The 23,314-nt window shown below is 36.9% G+C and overlaps 1 protein-coding gene across 7 annotated transcripts in view; it reads right to left on the bottom strand.

Moving 5' to 3' along the window:
• tns3.2 (tensin 3, tandem duplicate 2) overlaps window positions 1–23,314 on the bottom strand; it is a 118,584-nt gene that overhangs the window by 26,408 nt on the left and 68,862 nt on the right. For all 7 annotated transcript variants that reach the window (XM_068215549.2, XM_073933160.1, XM_073933163.1 and 4 more), the window contains 1 exon segment: window positions 17,799–17,879. In XM_068215549.2, coding sequence (XP_068071650.2) covers window positions 17,799–17,879 — 81 coding nt within the window.

Genomic DNA, 23,314 nt, shown 5'->3' with positions numbered 1-23,314 from the left:
CCGTTTCAAGGGTCTAACTAAACAGACTTTCATGGAAGAAAGGAAATCTCTAATATTTAAAGAAAAGTATGGGTTTGATAAAGATATAAAGGTGAGTAAATGATGGCACAACTCTTCAACATAAACAACAGCAAAAAAACAATACAATTTCAGTCAAACTAACAGTCAAATGTATTCATAGTATAAATGAGCAAATACATTTTTGTATTAAACTGTTCAACCTTAAACAAACATTGCATTTGTTATGTAAATTGGCTCATTTTACTAGTCCTCTAAAGGCAAACAATTGAGTTTTACCATTTTTAATCCATTCAGTCTACCTCCATGTGTGGCGGGAGCAAGTTTAGCTTAGCATAAATCATTAAATCGGATTAGACCATTAGCATCTTGCTCATTTTTTTTAAAAAGTATGGTAACAAAGTTGTTTGATAATTACACCAGAATAAGAGTATTGTTCCATATCAACATAAAATATGGCCAACTTTTCATTTTCCATTGGTCCTATTGCATGATGTAACTACCGAAGAGACAAGCTTTAAATAGGAACATTTTCAACAGCTTTTTTTATTCGTTTAGCTTTTTAAGCAAGATGCTAATGGTCTAATCCAATTCAATGATTTATGCTAAGCTAAGCTAACAATAAAAAGTGCTCCCGCCAGACCCGAAGATCTGCTTAATAGATCCAATAAGGATAAAACTCTAGGGCAAGTTAAATGAGCCTGTTTACAAAAAAATGAACAATGTTCCTTTAAATACAGCCATGCTGAAAATATAAACATTATCAATACTACCATATTATAACCTACAGAGTCTGGAATATGGCTGGCAAATGAAAGTGAAGGATGATAAAAGTGTGTGTAAGAGTGTGTTTGTGGTTTTTCAGGACCAAATCACCCACATGCCAGCGAAACAAAGGATGACTTCAGTTTTTACGGACTTAACAAACTGACCATTGAAAGCAGGAATGCGCGTACACACACACACACACACACACACACACACACACACACACACACACACACACCACACACACACACACACACACACAGCTGTTGTGATCAAAGCTGAGTTGCATAGAGAATGTGTGGAAAATAAAGAGAGGGGAATGACATAGTTTTCCAGTCAAAGGCATTAGTCCAGCACTATGATACATGGGCTAAAATATGTCTGCAGTGAGATTTAGCTCTAGCTTGAGTTTTATTTCTGACACATGGGCTCCCTCTCAGACTTAAGCTGCATTTTTGAGCGCATTCACATGATTCCTTGGCTGAAATCAAGATCCGGTCCAGTTATCTGACAAAACTGACCACAAATAACACTTTTCATTGTGTAGGTTTTCAGCACACTAGAATAGCCATGAGGTGTTAGTCTGTTTGTAGAGCTGCACGATTCTGGCTAAAATGAGAATCGCAATTTTTTTGCTTAAAATAAAGATCACGATTTTCTCACGATTCTGTAGATGTAAAATAAAGGTATGGTAAAAACAAACATATGGCACAACCTCGATAATAATATTATGTGTAGGTCTACTGGTTTCTATAAATTCTATTCTATATTAATCGATTCTTATAATAATTCTGATGTTGAATTATTATATTTGAGATATATGCTTGCAATCTGTCATTTTAGACAATTTAATTCACTGGTAAAATCAGACATTTGCCATTATCAGATTACATTCAACAATATATAGGCTAGAGTAGTTATACTGACATTGTAAACATTTATTTTCATGCACAACTGTGTGTTCGCTATGAAAGAAAAAACATCAAATGCTTGTCGTAATTATAACTCTAATGCGATATGATTATTTAAATGAAGTGCTCACTTTCGGTTTCATTTTGACTACTAAGTGCTGTTCATACTTCGCGTGCGGCTCCCAAACGATCACACTGTGCCACAAACTGAATATTATTTACAACTTTATTACCTGTTACTCACAGCATATGCAGGTTCTGTTTACTAAAGTAGACTCGTGCGCGTCTATCACTAAGTAGAGCGTGCGCCCGCCCTCTCTGTGATAACAGCTTACGGTCAGCAGCTCACGTCACGTGTGATTTCCCGGCCGTGAAAACATCATTATATTAAGACAAAAATGTAATTTTTAGGTGAATTATACCTTATTAATACAGTATGTGACTCATTCAACATCATTTATAGGTATCAATGTCACTGAGCAACGTGTGTAAAACAATGAAAAGACTCGTGCAGCTGCCTTTGCTTCTCTCCTGAACTTGAAAAAATGATTGGCAGAATCGTAGAAATGCCGGATTAAGATCTTCTAAGAGGTCGAATCGAGATCGCGATCTTTTAACAATTAATTGTGCAGCTCTATCTGTTTGTGGTCATTATATGTCACATGCATGAAATCTGTCAAACAGCAGATGAACTGAATAGTATTTGAGAAAAAATAAAGTGTGAAATTTAACTGCACAATTAATCGAAAAAAGATCGCAATCTCGATTTGACCCCCTAGACCAGGGGTCACCAATCTCAGTCCTGGAGGGCCAGTGTCCCTGCAGGGTTTAGCTCCAACTTTCCTCAAGACACCTGTCTGGAAGTATCAAGGATACTTAGCAAGACCTTAATTAGCTTGTTCAGGAGTGTCTGATTAGGGTTGGAGCAAAAATCTGCAGGACACCGGCCCTCCAGGAACAAGTTTGGTGACCACTGCCCTAGACGATCTTAATCTAGCATTTCTGCGATTCTGCCTATCATATTTTGACGTTCAGGAGAGAAGCAAAGGCGGCTGCACGAGTCTTTTCATTGTTTCACACATGTTGCTCAGCGACATGGACACCTCCAAATGATGTTAAAAGAGTCACATACTGTATTTACAAGGTATAATTCACCCAAAAATGTCATTTTTGTCTTTATATAATGCTGTATTTAAATAATCATATCGCATTTTAGAGTTATGACTGCGACAAGTATTTGATATGTTTTTTTTCTTTCATAGCGAACACAGTTGTGCATGAAAATAAATGTTTACAGTGTCAGTATACCTAATCTAGCCTATATAATGTAGATTTTACCAGTGAATTAAATGGTCTAATAATGTTCTCAATGACCGATTGCAAGCATAGGCCCATATCTTTAACATAATTCAACACCAGAATTATTATAAGTAGAATATAATTATTTATAGAAGCCAGTAGACCTACACATAATATTATTATTGTCGTTTTACCATATGTTTGAGAAAAAAACTATAATCTCATATTAAGGTTTATTTTACATGTACAGAATTTTGAGAGATTCGTGATCTTTATTTTTAACAAAAACAAAATTGCGATTCTCAATTTAGCCAGAATTGTGCAGCTCTAGTGTGAAATAGTTCTGCACACTGTTGTTTTCTTTATATAGAAAAATAAAGTAGCAACATTTATCAACTTTTAATTTTGGTTAAATGTTATTTTTTTAATAGATTTTTTCTCAAATAAAGACAAAAAAAAAAAAAAAAACAGTGTGTAGATCTTTTTTGTACCAAGGCCCAATCCCAATTCTACCCCTTAGCCCTTCCCCTTCCCCTTCCCCCTCATTTTGCTCGTTCAAGCCAAGGGGTAGGGGTGTCCCAATTCTCTTTAGCTTGAAGGCGTAGGGCTAATGGGAAGGGGTGAATACCCCTTAAAAAAAAAAAAAATTCAGGACCACACTTGAAACCAAGGGGTAAGAAAATTTTCCAGAATACACCAGCCACAACAGCAGTATTGCTGAACCCGGAAGTAAGGAGATCCACAAATTAGTATTTTGTTTTTGTCATTATTACAAATTATTACAACAAACAAGCACATGTTTTTATATATTCATAACAATGTTTGTGTTTTACAGTCATGCTTAAAAAAATACGCTAAATAAAAACTGCTAAGTTTTGCTGTCTATAATCCTTTATCATAACTCCGGTATAGTAGTCCCACAACATTCTGACACTCAACAACACTCGAATACCCTGTCAGAAAAGTCTAGTGGCTGAGAATGGGCTTTTTTACAGTGTCTGCTATAATGTTAATGTTGTTTTGGTGTGTTTACATAGTTGAATATGGTCACATCTTATTGCCACATTAGATCATTATAAGAACATAATATATGGCTTCAGTGATTTCTTGAAGATCAATACCAAAAAATAGCACAACTGGAATAACTACAGCAGTCGCGATCGACTGATCTCATATGAAGCAGGAGATCGCGATTACATATGATGACGTGTGCAGGTCAAGCCAAACCCTTTAACCCTCGGTTGCAAGGGCTAAGAGGAAGGGGTAGGGTTGCAAAAATAGAATTGGGATTGGGCCTTAATATTGGAAACACTGTGATATTTTGTTTTGCCCCAATATAAATTGTGATATGAATATCATTTCACCAAATTACTTTAACAGCTCTTTTTGGAAAGCTTTGGATCATTGGAATGATCAAGTCTTTTTCTATGCAGTGCATCTGCATGAAATATAATAAATTACAAGCAAAATAAATGAATAAACAGTGATGTATGGTTTTCTGGGCATTCTAACACTAATCATGTATGCAATGTAATGTAATGTGTATTTATATAGTGCATTTATCATGCATGGCAGTTATTGTGGCAGTTAATGTGCGGAAGAACTTATTTTGAACAGTAATAAACAAACAAAACTGTTTGCTTGGAATGATTTGGTTTGCATGCAGTTCATTCCCAAGCTCAAATCAACTGGAATTTTAGTTCAAACGGACCCGAGACTCATACTACGATTACATAATGCATTCTTTCCTCATCCACATTCATCAGGACAGAGGGCCACACAACACTGTCTTTTGTCCAGAGACAGAGAGAAGAATAGTGCCCACTGTCTGCACTCCACCTCCATCTGATTCTCCACACATCCACTCTCCACAAGACCATCACATCCATCTCTTTCTGCTCAAAGATCCACTCTAGTAGAGCTGCACTATTAATTGATAGAATTGCGAGCTTTTAGCAAGTAATGGTGCAGCTTTCTCATTTCAAACACCCACATTAACTTAATTCTAACTGGTTGCTATTAGCATACATTGATAAAATATATGAAGATCACAACATAAAAATTTATTTTGACTAGGGATAGACAATAATTTGACAATATATTTATATATATATATACATACAGGGCTCGAAATTAACCTTTTTGATTGGTAGCACCGGTGCTCCTAACTTTAAAAATTTAGGCATACAAATATGTTTGTATAAATAGTTTTATACAAACATGTTTATTGTATTTGAAATCAACACTAATCAAACTAACAAGCAAAAAAAAATATATATAAATATATGCAAGCGTGAGAAAAATATGTCTCAACGACATCCCGTTATCACAAGAAAATACATTTTTATAACAAAACTGAGTGAACATAGCATACATGGAGCGCTCACCGGCCCTGCACGCACTGCATGAATGAATCTGTTAACGGTATAACTCTGCTGTTCTCAGTTTTGACTGTCGGATATTGCACTGACGCTTTTTTGACACATACTGTACCTTATTATATGCATACATGTTAACAGCAATACTAGTCTTTTTAGGAGTAGCGATGTTAGTTTACTCAGTGCAAGCCTGTTTGTGATGGTGTACGTGGTGTTCAATTTGATATATAGCTGCCCCTTGCACGGCGGACAGCATCTGACGATTATATGAAGAATTAAACAGAAGCTCTCGTGCTAAATGTGGCAGTTACCTGAAATCTCCATCCCACAGACTTTTTATAGCGGACTTGAAGCCAATGGAAGTCTTCTACTCTTGGTAAAGTGTAGATGGTGGATTAACATTCAGCACATGATCAGTATGTGTCATTATTTGTAACTAGATGGTTTCTAAAACTAAATCTGTCAGTGTTATGTAATCTTCATTCTCATCTTCAGCGATTTACAGTTTTTCGCGGCAGTAGCTCTCTGTCGTCCGAAGCCAGAAGGCGCTGAGTGATTGACAGCTGATATTAACCAATCATTCGCGTTTAGTGCTAGAGCAGTGGTGGGAGAATAAGAAGAGCGCGAAGGCGGGGCAAGCATTACGGACTAGGCTTTGTTTACTGCAGGAAGTTGACATGACAACTGTTTTAAACCATTCCTGAGCGCTGCGTTTCGCTTTTCAAGTACAGACTAAGAGCTTAGAGATGCATTCTGCGTGAATGTCTCCCGAATCTGCGCATGTGCTGAACATTTTGCAGTAAAAACTGGTCGCACACAACAATTTTAAGCACTCGCAGAAATGCTCCCAAATATTTTTTAAGGTCGTATAGATAAAATTTCGGGCGCATATGCGACCAAAATGGTCGCAATTTCGAGCCCTGTGTATATATATATATATATATATATATATATATATATATATATATATATATATATATATATATATATATATTTATACAACAGTTCTGTCTGGTTCTCGAATCTGATTGGCTGATAGCCGTGATATATTTAAGTAATATCAGCACCCGTACAGCCTCTGTACCCTTTGTGTATTACTCCGCCCACATACAGCCAGCAAAAAGCAGCCAGCAAAAGCATTAAGGGCGTGTCACAATCCACTTTTGCTATTTTTAAGGACAGAAAAATAAGCTTTGCGCCGTGGCACATGGTCTAACAGGGTTTAGCTTATTCTCTTAATGAGTTATAGGTGTGTTTTGGGAATAAACCAATCAGAGTCTCATCTCCCATTTCCTTCTAGAGTCGTTTGGTTGCGCCATAGCGCACTTGCTATTTACATGGTGGACTTTGTAAGAGGAAAAACTGAGTGCTTCACCAGCAAGAAAACAGTTAAACAGAGCATCTACAGCGCGAGAGATGAGAGATGAGCCTCCTTATTCTTTACTTTCACTTTCACTCTCGTGGATAGAGAAACGTGTTGTACGCATAGACATCCATTAACCTACATAATTAATTTTGTTTATTAAGTGCAAAGATTTGTTTCAAAACTATTTCTAAATTTAGTTCTAATTTCCAGCAAAACGAATAAATGAACAATAATAACAAAGTAAGGGTGTCACGATCCTCCAAATCCTCGATTCGATTACATTTTCGATTCTAAAGGCACGATTCGATTTTCGATTATGAATAATTAATTAATTAATGACCAATTAATTATTTGTAGCCTACCGTTTAAACTACCTGACCTGGATAGTCTTTGTTTTACCCATAAACAAATCATACAGTAAATGAATAAAGGCAAGATACACACATAATTACCACCTGTCAATCACTTTTTCTGCGGGACTCGTGAATAGGCAGTGATCTGTGTCGTTATAATGGCGTCAGTAAAAAGACGCACAACCAACAGGAACCAGCCAACAGTATCTGAGGTGTTCGCTAAAATGACTAAGTACAAGTGAGTGAAAGATTGAAGCAGTCCTCTGACTGCCTGGACCTGCTGTCTCGAGCGCAGCTGTGTATGCGTCTGTGTCTGTGTGGTCACGTGATGTGCATTTTCAGAGGTAGAGAGGAAGAAGGGCTGCTCAGAAATGCTATACGCCACTGTGGATGTCAAATCGTTGTCGTTCTGAAATGCCATTTAAAAACAAAGACAGTGTAAACAGGGCCTGAGTGTGTACTTTTCGCGAGCGGATTTGCAACGGGGGCGGGCGGAGGATCGCGATGCTGGTGTTGTCTATCGGACGAACCGTACGTAATACATACCTAGCAGAGCTTGCAAAACTGTGTTTTTTTTTGTCGACAACACGAACGTTGTCAACATAACTCACTGGAAATCCAAAATGCTTAAACACCGGCGACTTCATTGAAAGAGGAGAGGGTTTAAGTTCTGTCGACGGGTCTCCTGCTTCTGCAGTTTAACAAGCACTTCAACAAGCCTGTTTTTCCCGCTTGGCAAGCCAAGCTGACGTGACATGGGGGCGTGGCAGCATCGACGATTCTATATATTTAATTCGATAATCGAAATTTAGCATAAATTTCGATCGATTTCGATTGTGACACCCCTATAACAAAGTGTGCTCAAACAACTGAGTTATTTCCAAATACACATGCTGTGCCCCATATGGTCTAAAACCTGACAGGTGGGCAAATCTAAGCTTGTTTTTAATAAAACAAATATAAATATGCATATAATAAATATTACTGCTAATAATGATAACATTAAACAAAAGCAAATTGTCATGAATAAACTGAAAAAGCCCCCCGACATGATGAAGGCATGGAGGCAGCGTTTTTTATATTTATGTAGGCTAGAAAATAATATGTTTTGTAATATTTTAATCATTTATTTCTTTGTCATTTGTAAAGATATTTGCGTATTGCTGTACATCCTGTGTGTATTAAGCAGTGTATAAGCCAGGCGCACAACTATTGCACTCTGCGCTGGACAATAGCCCAGCTTTGATCTGGTCTAGAACAGTCTATTATAGTTCCTCAAAATAGCAACGCGCCAGCAGTGCGCCTTAACACACCTCCTTTTTTAGACCAGAATGCCTATGGGCGCACATATGAGCGCAAATACATTTGCTATTTAAACAGCGTGCTGCAAAACGTCAAAATAACTCTTGCGCCAAGCTGAAACTAGCAAACAACAATTGCGTTGCGCCTTGCGCCGGGTGAATAATAGGGACCATGTGATGTAAACCCAGTCATGTTGGCCAATCAGAAAGGAGAAAACAGCTTGCAAACTGATGTCATGAAAACACTGTACCCAGAGTTCTGGAAAATCTTCATCCTTTTTTTTTCAGAAAGCTTTGGTTTCAGTCACCTGACACTGTGCTTTTGTCTTTTGAAAATACCAGTGCTCGTGTGAACAGGGCCTAAATATGCTGGTGATTTTTAACTATTTGCATGCGTTTTCTTGTGTTTCAGCATGTTTAGCTCTCTTGGACAACATACTAACACAAACAAGACAAACTTTAATGCTGATTTAGGGGGACTTTAAAGCCTTAATAGGCTGCTTGATAAAGCTGTCTGGGCAGACTAGAAAATGGCAAACCTAAATCACCAACCTGAAGTGAATTACAGGACAAGTCAAGTGTAAATGTGCTTAAGAAAAGAGTGAAAGCAAGTGTGTTAGTGAGAAAGCACATGAGGAATGCCAAACACTGATAGAACCAACAAAATATAGACCTGTTTAGCTCAAACACTGGGGGTTTAAAATGTGTTTGACTTTATCAGTGGCGCTGCTGCAATGCAATTAACTCTTATAGATCTTCAGGGTCCAAGTCTAAGAGTCAACTGAAACAGGAAACATTCACATATAAACAAAAGCAAAAAAGCCTACCATACACACACACTGAGACACATCACATACAGTTGATACAATTATTAGCCCCCCTGTTTTATTTTATCCCAATTTCTGTTTAACGGAGGAGATTTTTTCAACACATTTTCAAACATAATAGTTTTATTAACTAATTTCTAATAACTGATTTATTTTATCTTTGCCATGATGACAGTAAATAATATTTGACTAGATATTTTCAAGACACTTCTATACAGCTTAAAGTGACATTTAAAGGCTTAACTAGGTTAACTAGGCTGGTTAGGGTAATTAGGCAAGTTATTGTATAATGATAATTATTGTATAGTTATTGTATAATTTCTTCTGTAGATTATTGAAAAAAATAGCATAAAGGGACTAATAATTTTGTCCCTAAAATGGTTTAAAAAATTTTAAAACTGCTTTTATTCTAGCCGAAATAAAACAAAAAAGACTTTCGCTAAAAGAAAAAATATTATCAGACATACTGTGAAAATTTCCTTTCTCTGTTAAACATTATTTGGGAAATATTTAACAAAGAAAAAAAAAATTCAAAGGGGGCTAATAATTCTGACTTCAGCTGTACATAAGTGTCCTCTTCAAATATAGATATTTCAGCAGCCTGGTGTGCAAAAATCATGCTTGCATGTGCTTGCAATATTTTTAAATCAGAACTGTTGCGTTGCTGTGAAGTGAAAGCCTTGAAATCGTCATTGAAAACAAGATTCACTTAACAAGATGATTGTATTCATTTATGCAGCTGAATAAGAGTTGCTTTCTAAGAATGTAATTACGACATACATAAAGTATTAATAGCTAATAATATCTGTTTATTAAAATAATATAATAATAAAGAATAAAATTACAAATAATTAAAACTATTATTGGACGGTGCAGTGGTGCAGTGGGTAGTGCTGTCGCCTCGCAGCAAGAATGTCACTTGTTCGAGGCTACGCTGGGTCAGTTGGCATTTCTGTGTGGAGTTTGCATGTTCTGCCCGTGTTCACGTGGGTTTCCTCCGGGTGCTCCGGTTTCCCCCACAGTCCAAAGACATACACTACAGGTGAATTGGGTAAGCTAAATTGGGTGTTTTCCAGTAATGGGTTGCAGCTGGAAGGGCATTCGCTCCGTAAATCATATGCTGGATAAGTTGTCGGTTCATTCCACTGTGGCAACCCCTGATTAATAAAAGGACTAAGCGAAAAGAAAATATATGAATAAATGAATGAATAAAACTATTATCAACATATTACTAAAGTGTAATTACTAATAAAAACAGATCATTTGTATAAATTAATTCAAAATTCAAATAAAATAAAAATATTTGCACAAACATTGGAATATATGACCCAGACTCACACCTTGGGTAATTTTGTAACCCCAAATAAAAGGTTCATTTATTTATTTTATTTACTATTTGTGCACATATTAAAAAATATTATAGAATAATATAATTACAATCAATAAAATGTATTAAAAGAATCTGTCCAGATATTAGTGTAATTAGAAATAGTAATACATCCGATTATTAAAAAATTCAACTAATATTTAACCATAAATGTCGGCTCTTTTTTTTACCCAAATGATGGGATACTGAGCGATGCTGGCAGATTTAATTTATTATGTTAAGTATAAACTTAATTAGATTTGACATCATTAAATTTTATTACATAAAATGTATTGAATCAAATGTAGTAAACTAGTATTTAATGCATGTAACAAAACAATCCTGAAAACAAGTATTCCTGTGACAAGAAAGTTTCTATTCAAGAGGATGCAATTGTTAAATACCTCAAAAAAATCCTCAAAACATTTAACCTAACAGTTGAGTTTGTCCCTCTTTAACCCAATTTTGGGTTGAAATAACCCAGCATTTGTTTTACAGAATATATGCATGAATTAAAAATGCATTTCGATAGATTTTGAGAGAGACTCTTTCTACAAACCCCACTGTTTTCACCCAGACTTCACACTGACAAGGAGACAATTCAAGCCTTCACAGGCGCCTGCAGCAAACGGCTGATGCATTTGCATACAAACACACAGTCAACTACTCACACTTGCATACACATACACGTATATGTAGTTCAAGAGGACTCTCCATAAGTTTAATGTCTTTTATAAGATAAAAAAAACACTTATTTTATTTCCTTACCCTACCTCTAGCTAAACCCAACCCTGGCAATAAACTTGTGGCCAATTAAGAATAAGTAAAGATCTTGTTAAGTGTGAATTTTAAGCATTTTCAATCATGAGGACACAAGGCATGCCTTCATAAACCACCGTAATAGTATACACCTGGGTCATACTCATGTAATTATACAATTCCGTCCTCGTAAACCACATAAACAAGCACACACACGCGCACGCACACACATTTGAGCTCAAAATGGTCAAGTAAGGTTTCCAATCATACCTAGAGAAGCAGTCATGCTGAAGTGTCCCTCATAAGAAGTACACTCACAGAAGACTTGTGACTCCCTGTGTTTGCCTTTCTTGAATCCTTTACGTTACTCTGTCACTTATCGTTATTCCACCTCACATTCTCTCTGTCTTTCTCTTTTCAGCACAAACGCTGACCGCGAGCGTCACAGGCTCTCTGTCCTATCCAAACTCTGACTGAGTCCCCTTCTCTAGTCGTCTGCGTCAGGTCTGAATGAAGTCATTGAGCGTCCTGCTAAAGCCCAGATGGAAAACTGCTTCATTTCATTCTTCCAGCAGCATTTGTGACTGAACTCCCGGCTTTGAGGGTAAGGGGGAGGGAGGAAGAAAGGAAAGAGGGAGGGAGGACGACTGCCTCCAACTGGCGTTTGGGGAGAACGGCAGTCAAAGACCGGCCGCAGATTCATTACCATATGAGTTCGCGAGGCTCTGCTGTCTTTGATGGGGCATTCAGGTATTGTTTTCCAATGACTTTCACAGTCTGGCTGGCCTAAGCAAACGGTCAGAGGTGACGACGTGCTTTATGGACACCATGTGCTGCTGAAAACAGCATCTGCTTCTATGCTAAACACCCTAATCGTACTGATCTGCATTATTGGGCTTGATTTGGAGTATAGAGATACAGCTAAAACCAGAAGCTTACATACACCCTAAAAAAGGAACATTACCATTTAAAAAAAAAAAAAAAAAGTCTAATGTTAAATCATACTAGACGTTAACTATTTTAGGTCCATTAGGATTACCTATATTTGCTAAATGACAGAACAATGAGTGAATTGTTTTACGAATTGTTTTTATTAATGTCTAGACAGTCAAAAGTTAACAAACATTTCCTCGTAGTTTTTTTTAGCTTTGCTTTTTAAACTGTATAACTTTGGTCAAATGTTTTGGGTGTCCTTCCACAAGCTTCTCACAATTGTTTGAAGGAATTTTGGCCCATTCCTCCTGACAGAATTGATGTAACTGAGTCAGATTTGTTGGCTGTCTTGCTTTTTCAACTCTGCCCACAAATTTTCTATAGGATTGAGATCAGGGCTTTGTGATGGCCACTCCAAAACATTCACTCTGCGGTCCTTAAAGCACATTTTAACAAATTTGGCATTAAGCTTAGGGTCATGGTCTGTTTGGAAGACCCATTTGTGGCCAAGTTTTAATTTCTTGGCTGCTGTCTTGAGATGTTGCTTCAGTATTTCTACATAATGTTCTTTCTTCATGAAGCCATCTATGGTCTGAAGTGGACCAGTCCCTCCTGCAGCAAAACAACCCCACAACATGATGCTGCCGCCCCCATACTTTACAGTTGGGATGGAGTTCCACAGGAAATGTCTCCAAAAATTATTATTTTTCCCAGTGTAATTTAGCAAATTGTAATCTTGGCTTATTGTTGATTCTGGCTTAATGATTTTACCATGTTGTCACACATGGAAGCAGTGAGTTTGAGGTTTTCCTTTTATACTATTCAGCTGTGCCAGGAGTACAAATGTTACTATTTAGCTCATCCGCAGGGCAAGTTGTAACAAACAAAAAAGGTTTGTAACGTGCTTATAAAGTCAGATTTCACACAATTAATTTCAATTCAGTTTACTTTAAATAGTTCAACTCATTTTTTAAATTCTGCATGGCGCAGCATGTTGATTTAATTATTTATTGGAAATAGATCTATTTATCAATTTTATTTGCATTATTCTATATGTTTATACAATGCATTTATTTGCATTATTGGCAATAAACATTTTACTTATTTTTAAAATTGTAATAATTTTTTTATGAAATACTTCTTAACATTACACTCAAATTTCAAAAATTAATTAGTTACTTTAATTGGTGTCCAACAGACTGTGGCTTATTTGTAACACACTGTTACAACTAAAGCTGCGGTCACACTAGAGTTTGTGTGTGCGAAATTCTGTCGTACGGCTCTGCAAAAAGGGGCGGGATTAAACAAGATGATTAGACATTTAAAAAGCAAGCGATTGCTCCATATTTAAAATTTCTGTCCAAAGGGGTCATGTTTTGATCCTCTATTGGTCTCACGCAGTCTAGTGATGCGATTTTGCTGGTCAGAGTTCACCAAGCTGGAACTTTGCACCGCAGCAACCTGCGAAACTTGTCACATGACCCTGCGTTTCCAGTCTGACGCATTCACGTGTGTAAGAATGGAAGTCTATGGGAGGAAAATCTCAGTGTGACCGCAGCTTAACCCTGCTGTCTCGTGCTTTGCTCAAAACGGGCTAGCAGTCACTGTGTGTTTTTTGCATCTTTCAAAATAATTTCATCTTGTAGCCTACTTTCACAGATTTTTTTTTTAAATAACAAAATATAGAGTATAATAAAAATACTTTTATGCAGCAAAAAGGGTTTCTCCTGCGCTTCTCATCCAAATTTCGCCAAACTTTTTTAATAACTGGCATGAAGACATCTGCCAATACTGTGGTGAAAACCTCGAAAGCATGCCATGGGTAATCCTAAACAAGTATAGCTTAAACACATTTTACCCCGTGTTACTTTGTGCCCAGCACTCCCCTATGTGTGTTTTAACAGTTTCTTTGAGAGAATGTTATACTGAAGGTATTGAACTTGGGTTTTTTTTTTTTGTTTTGTTTTGTTTTACAATAAATGTAATTAAAATAAAAAGTTCAAAATTTGAGAGTTTCAAAGTTATACTTACTGTGCAATTTAAAATTGGCTGTTTATATCGAAGTTGATATCTAATTTTTACGAGGTGAGTCATTAGCCCAATGCTCAATCCCCAACCTGAAGGCAAAGCTATTATACTTACTTAAAATAATTATATTCAAATAAATGTAATTAAGTATGTTTTGAAAATATATATATATATATATATATATATATATTTTTTTTTTTTTTTTTTTTTTATCTGACGATCACACTGATAATGACATTGACGCAAGCTAGAGAATGATTTCTTAAGGGTCTTGTTATACAAAAACGTAATCCTTGTATGACAGGAATAAATAGCTTTTAAATTCATTTATTCATTCATTCATTTTCTTTTCAGCTTAGTCCCTTTATTAATTTGGGGTCGTCACTGCGGAATGAACCCCCAACTTATCCAGCATATGTTTTACGCAGCAGATGCCCTTCCAACTGCAACCTATCACTGGGAAACATCCATACACACTCATTCACACACATACACTACAGCCAATTTAGCTTACCCAATTCACCTACAGCACATGTCTTTGGACTTGTGGGGGAAACCGGAGCTTTTAAATTGTATTAATATTTTATAAAATTACAAAATTTGCTGTATTTGGGATCAACTTAAAGCATAAGAAATATTATTGATAAATGAAACTGTATGAAATTTTGTTAGCAGTCTAAGCCTTTTAAAAATATATATTCTTTTTATTTAAGCATGCAAACGGATTTTATTTAAAAATATAAATACAGCTGAATTCATTCTGCACCTAAATTCAATGACCAGTAAAAATAATCATATGAAGATTGTTGTTATTAAAAAATATCTTCCAGTTCCCCTCTTATCATGTCACGTCCCTAACGTGACCTCAGCCGCTGTCTGCAGCACATACATTCATTTAAAGGGGCAGTGCTTTTCCCTTCCTTCCCCCTGAAATGTCCGTGTAAATATTTGCGCTTGTCTGTCAGTGAGAGTTTGGCTGTGAGAGATTCTATTTTCTCCTGTTTATTTAGACACTAAAACATAGATGGACCGAAGTTACATAACCAGCAAATCTTCCCACATCAGGAAATTAAAATATACAACACATCCTCCTTCCAGTGGGACATGTTTCTGTAGGGCAGGAAATGTTAGACCCTGTCTAATGAAACAAATATAACTTCATTTATTGCCTTTTCATTAAAATGCAGGAAATCTTATAATTGTTGGAAACTTGGCTGCAGAAAAATAATCAGCAAATTGTATCTGAATAACATCTAACATTATAATAAATCAATGTATTTGTATAATAAGTGCAATATGTTTTTTTATTATGGTTGTACTTTTTAAAAATCCTCATATAAATCTAGTTTTTTTTAAAATATGTGATGTATAGTTTAATATAATGTAATCTAGAATCATTTTCTCTTGCAATCTATATTTACGTCCATGTTTTCCTGCGCCTCCTCATTTAGATGTAATCAGGCAACAGTATTTCCCTCATTAAAAGTTACATAACTGACCAACGGACAGTTCTGAATGAAATGTTTCTGCGGTTTTGTGAATGTGCCAATGCTTTTGGACTAATAAATAATAATAATTCCGCTTTGTATTGAACAATTTAGAGGTGAGCGGTAAATAATCACTGTAACCTAAAGCTGCATCAGTTATTATGAATATTATACTCACCGGCCACATTATTAGGTACATTTGTCCAACTGCTTTTTAAAGCAAGTTTCTAATCAGCCAATCAACTTAATGCATTTTGGCATGTAGACATGGTGAAAACGATCTGCTGCAGTTCAAACACAGCATCAGAATAGAGAAGAAATGTGATTTAAGTGACTTTGAACGTGGCATGGTTGTTGGTGCCAGACGGGCTGGTCTGAGTATTTCAGAAACTGCTGATCTGCTTAAATTTTCACACACAACCATCTCTAGGGTTTACAGAGAATGGTCTGCAAAAGAGAAAATATCCAGTGAGCGGCAGTTCCGTTGGGGCAAATGCCCTGTTAATGCTAGAGGTCAGAGAAGAATGGCCAGACTTGTTCCAGCTGATAGAAAGGCAACAGTAACTCAAGTAAGCACTTGTTACAACTGAAGTATGCAGAAGAGCATTTTTGAACTCACAACACGTCCAACCTTGAAATGAAAGTGCTACAGTAGCAGAAGACCATACCAGGTGTGCACTCCTGTCAGCTGAGAACAGGAAACTGAGGCTACAGTTCACACAGACTCACCAAAATTGCACAATTGAAGATTGCCTTGGAAAAACGTTGCCTGCTGATGAGTCTCGATTTCTGCTCCGACATTCGAATTGTAGCTTCAGAATTTGCCATCAACAACATGACACCATGGATCCATCCTGCCTTGTATTAACGGTTCAAGCTGATGGTGGGGGTGTAATGGTGTGGGGGATGTTTTCCTGGCACACTTTGGGCCCATTAGTACCAATTGAGCATCATGCCAACGCCTCAGCCTTCCTGAGTATTGCTGCTGACCATGTCCATTCCGTTATGACCACAGCGTACCCATCTTCTGATGGCTACTTCCAGCAGGATTACTCGCCATGACATACAGCGCAAATCATCTCAGACTGGTTTCTTGAACATGACAACGAGTTCACTGTACTCAAATGGCCTCCCCAGCCACCAGATCTCAATCCAATAGAGCACCTTTGGGATGTGGTGGAACGGGAGATTCGCATCATGGACGTGCAGCTGACAAATCTGCAGCAACTGCATGATTCTATCATGTTAATATGGACCAAACTCTCTGAGGAATGTTTCCAGTACCTTGTTGAATCTATGCCACGAAGGATTTAGGCAGTTCTGAAGGCAAAATGGGGTCCAACCTGTTACTAGTAAGGTGTACCTAATAAAGTGGCCGTGAGAGTCTTAATTCTGACATCAGTAAAGTATGTACTGTACTGTAACTTCGCATTTTCTGTGTGCCCAGCTTGTTTTTATATGCTTATTTTACAATTTGGTGTCCACTGTCCAATAAAAAAAAAACACAAATAAATTTCTGCAAAATTAGTTATGTCATCAATAATGTATGTGGCTATTTTAAATGTGTAGTTTTTTCAGCATAATAAAACTGTTCTGAACTGTTGTTTCACATACACAAAAAGGATACTGAAGAGTATCAACAATGATGAAGCTATCTAGGCTGTAAGTGTTCGCACATGCTATCAACCAAAGTATATTTTGCGAGGCTTTTCTGGCTATATGCATTCATTAAGTATTTGCTTCAAACCTAAAGTATGCTTCTCTCTCTTTATCACAGCTCTGTTTCCCAAAGCACTTATTGGCCAGGTTACAGGAAGTATGCATCCTGACCCAGAGGTCCACATCCTGTTGCGGAGTTATTTTAAGCAGATTCTGTGACAGCAGCAAGACAGCCTTTGCTACAGGAGATTATTTCTAAAGGTCACATTCATGTGCGATATCTGTAGACGGAAGACATAGTTTTGATACAGTAGATGGAAGTAGAGTAAGGATGCAGCTGATTACCTTGCCATACTGGAGAGCTCATGTAGTGTCTACTGGTTTGAGAGCCAGGTCTTGAATTGGTGAAGTCATTTCCGCTCTTCACTGTGAGGAGAAAGAGACCATTAAGCATATTACACTATGATGTTGTTTCCCAGTACTGGGTTGCAGCTGAAAGAGCATCTGCTGTGTAAAACACATGCTGGATAAGCTGGCGGTTCATTCCACTGTGGTGAACACTGATGAATAAAGGGACTGAACTGAAAAGCAAATGAATGAATGAACATTTTGGTGTACTGCAAGGTTCTGTTCTTAGGACAATTTACTTTCATTATATGAGTCTCTATAGGCTCGAGTTTTTATAAACAAAACATCTCACATAATGCATATTATACACTTATCATACATAACTATATATTCCATTTGTTCCAAATACGTCTCAAACTTTCTGCTCTCTATTCAGGCCCGTAGCCAGGGGGGGTTCAGGTGGTTCGTTACAAACATAATTCGTTGATTTGCCGTTTTCCAAATCCGTCGCACCAATGAACATTCGCAAACTTGAGCACTCGCAACTACACCTCTGGAGCTGTAGTTAGAAACTTAGGCCCCGTTTACACTGTCAGGTCTTGATGCCCAATTCCGATTTGTTGCCTATTTCTGATTTGTTCGCCTGTCTGTTTACACGTTGTTTTAATTGTGACCCATATTCAATTCATGCGTTTACACTTGCCATACAACTTACGATTTCGCACATGCATAAAGGCGGGTTCTAGCATCTGTGCCTCACTAGCCACGATGGAAGAAATTGTCTTGTTTTTAGCTCTGCGAAATATGTGAAGTGTAGTATAAGCAGTGAATTTTTTAGTCTAGATTTACCCCCACCCAGTTTATGTAATGGTATGGCCCTGATGTGTGTGTGTAGTTGAAGATGTAGCCTTTGCCTGTGTGCGCACTGGTGTTAGAGAGAATAAAGTAGTTCTATGTGAAGCCGCAGTTCGTGTATTAATAGCGACAAAAAGCAAAAGTTACACGATGTTCGCCCAATTTTAAAATGATTTTGAGGCGGAGGTGGAAAAGGGCCGTCATCGCAGCTTGCGCTTATGGTTTATATGCTTTATGATGTCCTCCACCATTCAGAGGAATGTGTGGGTACGAGAGAGATCTCAGGTCTGGTGGGAGCAAACTGTGGCGACTGACCACGTTTCTCCTCTGTGTTTCCTCTGATGTTGTTTACCACTTCGGCATCTCCACACACGCTCTTCTTTCTGTCATTAAACCGCAGAGAAGCACCACATTGTCGCAAGTTTAATGATGTACAGAACGGAACGCCTCAATAAACCCGATCTGCCTGTTTATATGACAGTCGCATTGTCACATATCCGATCTATATCTGATTTATTTCCACATATGAAGGAGGCCTGAAACCGATCTCTGAATATCCGAATGCATGTGTTTGTTTTTTTTTTCCCGTGTTTACACGGTCATAGAACAGATCCGATCTGTGTCACATATGAGCAAAAAATAGGAATTGGGTCACATTTAATTGGCAGTGTAAACGGGGCCATAGTTCCTATGCCCTATTCATTTAGAACATTCTAACATTTAAACTTGGAATAATTACAAATAAAAAAGGTCAATAAAAATTAAGGTCATCTCTCTCAGGTGTAATTTCCTTTCAAATAATTTTTACAGTTCAGTTTTAGCGATCTTCATGTTTACAATTGTGCTCCCTTCATAGTGCACTTTGAAAACATTGATGTCATTTTGAACACAGCCTCATGGCAAAAGCTATATAGGTGATCTATTATTTAAAAGCGGAATTTATGTTACGTCTCCAAAACTTGTGAAAACAAAAAAGCATACGTTAATTATTTTAATTTATAGTGGGTTATTTATTAAGTGTCTGTACTGTATTGACCTTATTCTAAAATGCGGAAGTGTGTCTGTTTTTGCGATTGTCTTAGAACTTCCGATTCAGTCGCCTATGGGAGAAATGACTAGGAATAATAAACAGCAGAAAAGGGTCAAACTACTTGCTCTACAAACAAATGTTTGCCTGACTATACAGAACAAGTAGAATAATATAATAAGAAAATATCAAATTGCAACATCAAGCAGCGTAACGAGCAGTTTTTAACGTCAAAAAATGAATGGAAGTGAATGAGACCGGAAGTCTCGAGCAAAAAAGATTCAAATGGCAGCGCCCGCTCGTCAGAGGAGAATAAGGTGAATATGACATGGGCCTGCTGGTTAGAATTTTCTGCAGTGGTTTGCATGTGTCAAATTGTAAAAGTAGACTTTTCTAAAAAATAAAAAATAAATAAACAATATAATACTTAATAATAATAAGAAGAAGAATCATCATCATCATCATTAATACTTTTTAGATTATTATTAAAGTAGGATTTTCAAAATTTCCGAATAAATAATATATATTAAATTTTATTTCTTAATAAATCGCCTCGTTATTTATATATTTATATGATATTAGAATAGTGTTCGCTTTTGTAAGTGACATGTTTAGAATATGTAATTATCAACTTCTTAATAATATTAGTAAAGCAAACTATATGTGCCATTTGTATATATTTCATTTAATATGGAAAGCGAGTGCATGCTTTTACCAAATCTAATATTGGATTTTATTTTAAATGCGTGTGTGTGTGTGTGTGTGTATAAACAATATAATTTGCACAAAGAATTTAGAGTTCTTCTCTAAAGAAGTAGTTACTCCACCCAGTTTAGAGCATCATTATAGGGGTTTTACATTATAACTAACATGGTTCAAGTGATGGATCTGCGACAGAGAAACTATGGTTTTGGGAAACACTCGTCACTACATCGTTCTTTTTCTAAACGATGCATCATACTATGATAGTTTAGCCTCGAGTTATGTCGTTTTTTGGAAAATGCACCCCAGAATGTGTCTCCAATATGAGGTCATTTGTCCCATTTTTGACATTATGCCATCATAAATTGTGAAAATAAATGATAGAAGAAGGCTTTAGGACAAATAAATTTTTTTAATTATTTACATGTACAAATTCTGACTAAAAAATGAGCTGGCCAGTTTGTTATTTACCTAAAGGTTACAGTTTTTTAATATGTTTTTTAGTCTTTAAAAAGTTTAAACAGATTCCTAAAAGGTTTTTTATGATGCATGAAAATAAACTTGTATTTTAAAAATAAGTATTTTTTCATTCTTGCAAAATGATAAAAAATTCTTAATTTAAAATTCTTATCTCATAACATTATTTATAAAACTGTAATAACTTTTAAATGCACAATAAACAGTTTAATTGCACATTTGTGGTGAAATAGTAAAGTAAGCGCTTTGACAAAATTGTAAGGAATATTTTTGTTGCATCAGAAAGGTTATGATCACGCATGCAAGCCAATGCAGCAAAGATTAATGCTTAATATGTCACTAAAAAGTGGTATTTGAACCTCATAATTTAAGAGAAATTCAATAATTCTCCACTTTTTGAGAAAAAAGAACCACCCCGTTCAACGGGCCATCTAGTACATTGTAAGATGAAGTTAAAGCCTATTAAGCAAAACATATAAATTAAGAAAGATTACGCCACATGTGTTGTTTCTAGATTTCATTGTGAAACCACAGAGAGTGGCTTTTATTTCACTTAGCATGTCCAATTTGGGTTTTAAGGTCAATGTTGTTATTCTTGACTTTTAACTGAGTTACAATTGTCTGAATAAGGCTGGCGTTTACCAACTCTAACCAATATAATCAGATTGACTTTGATTCTTTCGACTTCAGCAGGGGTGCCCAAACCTTTTCTTAGAAAGGGCCAAAACCCAAACTTGATTGAGGGCTGTGGGCCAAAGTTAAAGGTACCAAACCGCATTACATTCAATTTGCTATGGGTAATTTCTAATTTATTTGGTATAATTTAAAAATAACTAAAAAATGTTGCTTTAAAACACATTAAATAATGATTCAGTATGATTGTTACGTTTTTATAATGAACTTAATATAATAAAAACATAATCCCATTTATAACACAATGGAGATCAATGCTGAAAATGGTTCAGTTTATTCATGACAATTTGCTTTTGTATAATGTTATCATTATTAGCAGTTTTAGTTATTATATGCATATTTATATTTGTTTTATTATAAAAACAACCTTAGATTTGTCCACCTGTCAGATTTTAGACCATATGGGGCACAGCATGTGTATTTGGAAATAACTTTTTTGAAAAAACTTTGTAATTATTGTTCATTTATTTGTTTGCTGGAAATTAGAACTAAATTTAGAAATAGTTTTGAAACAAATCTTTGGGCTTAGCAAGCTAAATTAATTATGTAGGTTAATGGATGTCTGTGCGTACAACATGTTTCCCTATCCACGAGAGTGAAAGTGAAAGTAAAGAATGAGGAGGCTCATCTCTCATTCTCGCCTGTAGATGCTCTGTTTACCCGTTTTCTCTCAAGTGAAGCACTCAGTCTTTCCACTTACAAAATCTGTCATGTAAATAGCAAATGCGCTATTGCATGACGCAGCTGGGTCTTAAAGGCAATGGGAGATGAGACTCTGATTGGTTTATTCTCAAAACACACAGCTATAACTCATTAAGAGAATAAGCTCAACCCTGTTGTGCTGTGTTCACACCAGACGCGGAACGCGCGGATAAATCGCGCTATTCGCGCGTAAATAGAACATTTGAGTTTACTCGCTTCATTTGCGCGTCAAACCCTGCTTCATTCGCGTGTCAAATTCACATCAGAACAGACGTGGATTCGCGTGATGGGCAGGGCGTCTGTCTACCCGAAGACTCTAGCTTCATAGCTAAATGGCTAACATGGATTTTATGAAGAAAATAACAGTGTTTATGTGCTTTATGAAGACTGAAAAACAGCGTCGATACGTTTAGGGTCGTGTCTGAGTCCACTACATTCTTTCAGAGGTGTATCCAGCTCTGTGAGCTCATAAACTCCTCCAGAAACTTCACCTGGATGACGGAGGCTTTCAGCAGTGCTTCTGACTGAGCCAAGCCGAGTTTGATGAACTGTTGTAGGTGAAGGCTGGAGGATTTCCCTCGGAACACCGACAACAGGTTCTACGTCACAATCACGCCCCCACAAGAGCAAAATTCTGATTGGTTAACGCGGCGCGAATGTACGCTGAAGTTCAGATTTTCAAAATCAAGAGATTCGCACGAAACGCTCGTTAAGCGCATCAAACGCGCAAAACGCTCAATTCGCCCCGCGCCATTCGCACAATTTGCGTCATTCGCGCCGCGCCATTCGCGCATATCGCACCGCAGGATGTCTATTCGCGCGTTTGCATTGACTTTACATGTAAATCACTCGCGCTTGACGTGCGTGCCGCGTCTGGTGTGAACGCAGCATCAGACCATGTGCCACGCCGCAAAGTGTATTTTTCCGTCTTTAAAACAGCAAAAGTGGATTGTGACATACCCTTAATGCGTTTGCGCCCTGCGCTTTGGACTTTGCACATGGATCGTCAAAATAGAGTCCATGGGTTTCCATGGCCCAACTTTGGGCCAACATGGGC

The sequence above is a fragment of the Danio rerio genome, chromosome 20 (genome assembly GCF_049306965.1).
Source record: "Danio rerio strain Tuebingen ecotype United States chromosome 20, GRCz12tu, whole genome shotgun sequence".
Lineage (NCBI taxonomy): Eukaryota > Metazoa > Chordata > Actinopteri > Cypriniformes > Danionidae > Danio > Danio rerio.
The sequence above is the reverse complement of the archived record's forward strand: the minus strand, read 5'-3'. Positions and strand labels throughout refer to the sequence as shown.